We start from the raw sequence: 4710 nt of genomic DNA, 5'->3' as shown, positions 1-4710 counted from the left end.
AAAGAGAAAGGATATGAAAGGGAGAGAGACAGAGATAAGTATTTTTGACAGGGTCTCATGTTGGGATTCTCCTGCCATGGCTCCTAATTAGCGAGGATTACAGGTGCCTGTAATTGTGCCCAGCATGTTCAGGTTGGTCCAGGAGCTGAACCCAGACCTCCCAGCAGCCTCACCACTGCCTCTCAAGCAGGGGTGCTACCTGTATATCACCTTGGCTGGACCCATTTTTTTACTTTTTAATAGTAGAACTGATAGAAATCATGAATTCTTAGAAAAGTATGGGAACTGAAAAGTTAGTTTTGTAAGCAGTCATTTAAACATTTATGCATTCCTGTCTTTAAATAGTACATTTATGTACATTCATACACATATACTTAGTGAATTTAAACTATGACTTTCAAAGAGAAGACAAAAGAGGAAATTACCTTTCCGCACATCTGCAGTGCAATCTCAACAGCTCTTTTACAAGCTGTGCTTTTGCAGTTTGCAGCATAATGACTTCTTAGATGAGACCACTTCCTTAGCCATAATTGGTTGAGAAAAAATTTGTGAAGGAAAATGTGTTTTCAGGAAATCCTTTTTGGATAACTTTGTTTCCTCACATTTAAAACATAAACATATTTTCTGTAGTTATTTGAAGTCTTCTGTATATTTACTGTGACTTTTCTTTATTACAGAGAAGGACATTGTGACTATATTTTGCTTCTGATGTTATAATTCTTGTGAAAAACATAATGTATGCAAAACTAAATTTCACATCTCTGTATTGTTTATCAGTATCAATTATACCTGCAAATTTAGACAAATGAGAGCTATTTATTTGTTCATAGGTGAGCATAGCTGTGCTTATAGAATTGCTCATTTCTGATAGGTATGTCTACCTGTTCTTCAGTTTCCAACATCTAAGAGGCGTGTTTTGAAAAGAGCATATTACAGTCAATTTGTGTTCTTATCTCCAAGCTTATCTAAAATTCTATGAGTCACTCCTAAAGTATACAATATTTAAAAAATAATTACCACAAATATACAATTTCTGTAATTTGTAATTATAACTTTAAGTGTCTCTTGGTATGGTTGGAAATTTCTAAGATACCCAAAGGTTAGCCAATCTTAACTTGAAGTGTTGAAAAAGTTATCTTGCCATATTCTAGTACAAGCCAACTATTCAAATGAAATTATGTAAACATTTCTACAGGAAATCTCATTCATGTATTCATTCATTTACTCAGTAACTCATTTGTCTGTTCATTCATTTACCCTCTTTTTATGAAATACTTATTATATCCCTACTCTAAGCCAAAAGCAATGCAATTGTAGACAAGATAGATACTCTGCTCTTTGGAGAGAAGGATATTAGATTGTGTCCAGCAAAAATTTGTTGTAGAACATGTATTCTCATATTTAAAATCTTTTTTCCACCAATGACTTACAAGTAGTAAAGATGAAATCTCTTCTGGGGTGATGTGGTCAGAAGCTCTGAGAATGGAACAGGGAGAGGTAGGGGCAGAATGAGTAGGAGAGTTGACAGCCTCTAAATTACTTATCGTGCCAAATAGAGATTACGTGACAAGTTTCTTGCCTCTTGGAGAAGCTCTGGATGCTACCAGGTCATTCTCCCAACAATGTTTTAAAGCCAAACACTGGGTAGGAATAGACTAAAGATTATACTTTGAAATTGATAGTGCAGGAGTTGAAATTTCATCAATTAGAATTAAATACTGTTGACTTATGAGGTTCACTTTTTCATGTAAACCATTACCCACTTTTTCAAAAATTGTAGCAATCACTAATGTAAATATTCGAATGAATTATTTATATACAAGTTAACATCTTTATTACATCTTTATTTTAGTATATCAATGCACAGAACATGTAATTTCTAAGTTTACATCACATATGAAAATAAACTTCATCTCTAGATGTATATAACTCTTCATGATATTTTGGATATGGAGTTAGTTGAGCAAAAATAGTTAATAACTAAATTTATTATTTTTTATAAAGAATTCTTTCTTTCTCTCTTTCTCTCTCTCCCTCCCTCCCTCTCTCTCTCTCTTTCTTTCTTTCTTTCGCCAGGGAGGGGCAGAGTGAGAGAAAGAGAGAGGGAAAGTAAGAAAGCAAGCCGCCGGGTCCAAGTATGGTAAACCATGTGGGATTCCAGTGCCCTGAACCACAGCGCCACCTGCTGGCCCCAATTACTAATTTTAGATACTTAGAGAAAAATAAGCAGCACTTACAACTTTTCTATTTTGACTCATAATAGTTTTTTGTTTATTTTCTTTGTTTTTGTTTTTTTCCCCAATTTGATTAAGGTATAGTTATCAATTAAAAATTGAATATACTCAAAGTATAAAACTCGATTTGATGCACATATAAATTATGAAATAGTCACCAAAATCATGCTAATTAACATTGTCTATTAATTTTTATAAGCCTGGTATAGGAAGGAAAAAATGCATGATCTTCAATATAGGGAATTAAATACAATATGACTAATAAAAATAAAGGTGAGTGATAAACAATGTAGAAATCAGCAGACCTGAGTATAATATTTTGTTCTTATCTTGATTTGTTTTAATCTCCAGTCTGATTCTTAAAATGCTAATGGTTCATAATGCCAGTGTGAATCTGTCAACAGTTGGACTGAAGGCTTTAGATCTCCTCCTAACTTCAGGTAATACATACATACATATTTCATATTAACTCAAATTGTTTGAAGCCAATTATTAAATGTATTTAATTTTTTTTTTTAGGATCAGAACATAATGTAACCTAAATATCAGTGATTTATAAAATTCTATTTTCATCTTTTCTTTTTCTTTTCTCTATACTTTGTCCTTCAGAAGTTTTATCTAAGTACTCTTAAACATTACCTTGTATATTACTCTCCAATCTCTATTTCTGTCCACAGCTTTGTTTCCAAAGTCTGGTCCTATATCTTACATTTTCACTAATTTTACAGCCTTTTATATTCTTACCATTGTTAAAACGTTTTCCATATATGTCTTTGATATGATTTCTATATCATATTTCTAGGATATGTCATAGTAGTAATATTTCAGAAAAATATAACATCACTCCTTTCTTTTTATTTATTTATTTATTTATTTATTTATTTATTTTTGTTCTATCTATCTCTTGGATGGAGAAACTATTTCTCCACACACTAATTTTTTTTATTTTATATTTTAAAAAATTACATTTAATTGCTTTACATCTTTACAGTGTACACCATGGTTTACTTCTTTCTTTCTTTAAGCATTTTTTCATGAATGAGAGAGAGAAAGAGAAAGAAAGAGAGACAGAGACAGAGATACAGCACAACTGACAGGGTCTTTTTTTTTTTTTTTTTTTTTTTTTTTTTTTAGGTTTTTGCTATAGGGCACATGCACTCATTATAGAGAGACAGTGAGAAGGAAAGTCAGAAGTCACCCACTGGGGGTGTTGGCTATGCCATAATCCCTTCTCTTCCATTCTCTTCTTGGGAATTTGGGCCCACACACACATGTGCCTGGTGTGATTTTCAAGCCACCAGGTCCAGGACTCGAACCACTGTCAGCCATGTAGGAGTCCATCACCTTAACCACCATGTCACCTGCTGGTCCCTGATAGGCTCTTGATGCCACTATTCACCCTCAGCTTCAGCCAGCCAGGATCTTGGGTACACACACCCTATGTGTTCAGGGATGTCTCTGGACACTAACTGGCATGTGGGTCTGCCTTGCAGAGCATTGCATTTTACGACTGTGCCACCGTCTGACTCCTGTATAACATGATTTCTTGAGTGCTTGTTAGATGCCAGGCATCACATATAAAATGTTTCATGTGCTTTTACAAATATATTCCTTAAAAACATCCTTTGATGTAGGTGTCACTGTCTAGGTGACAACAGAAAGATTCCCCAAAAGAAGAAATGATGTTTATTTAGGAATAGTCTTTGCATTGTGAAATTACTTCCATAGTAAATTATGACTGTCTTCAGAGAAGTGAAGGAAGATAAGGGTTTTTAAAGAAAAATGAGAGAGCCGTGGCGTAGCAGTAACACACTGTTCAAGAGAATCCAGATCCCACTTGGCAACCACAATTTGAATCCTTGGTTAGTCAGCCTGAAATATGCTGAGTGTACACATAAGTGCCCAGGATCTAACGGGCTGGAGAACTGGAGGAAAAGGAGTGAGGGGTGACCAGACCCAAAGGAGGGTGCTCATTTCATCTCTCTCTCTCAGTCTCTTGAGCATGTACATGCTCTCTGTCATGAATAAAGCTATTTAACATGTAAAAGAAATAAAAAAATGAGAAGAGATTATATAAGTTGTTTGGGACAATTATCTTTGACTACCAGGATCATGACAAGGGTGGACTAATGCCACTTGCATATTCGGTGGCATTATTGGCTTTGTTGTTGTTGAGTGGACAGGCAGTTTCTGGGCAGATGCCTTTGCAGAAGCAGTCCACGTGGTTGTGCTTGCTGTCAGACTTGTATGAGAGCCACCTCCTTCTCCTTCCCTGGCTTTGGTTAGTCAGGGTTTAACACAAGTTGATCTAATGACTTCATTTGATTCTGACAACTTTCACATGGGCATTTCATCTCAGTTTTGCTTGTTTGTTTGTTTTTTGAGAGGTTTCTGCTATAGGGCTCATGCGCTCACCAGAAAGACAGCAACAGAGAGACAGAAAGCGAGAAATCACCCCCCACCCCCCAGGGGGGAC

At 35.3% G+C, this 4710-nt stretch overlaps 1 protein-coding gene across 1 annotated transcript in view; it reads left to right on the top strand.

Moving 5' to 3' along the window:
* Positions 1-4710, top strand: part of LRRK2 (leucine rich repeat kinase 2) — a 186508-nt gene that overhangs the window by 6883 nt on the left and 174915 nt on the right. Inside the window, 1 exon segment of the mRNA XM_027768596.1 lies at positions 2586-2674. Coding sequence (XP_027624397.1) covers positions 2586-2674 — 89 coding nt within the window.

Source organism: Tupaia chinensis, unplaced genomic scaffold (genome assembly GCF_000334495.1).
Source record: "Tupaia chinensis unplaced genomic scaffold, TupChi_1.0 Scaffold146971_1, whole genome shotgun sequence".
NCBI classification, from domain to species: Eukaryota; Metazoa; Chordata; class Mammalia; order Scandentia; family Tupaiidae; genus Tupaia; species Tupaia belangeri.
Note: the sequence above shows the minus strand (reverse complement) of the source record. Positions and strands in the feature narration are given on the sequence as shown.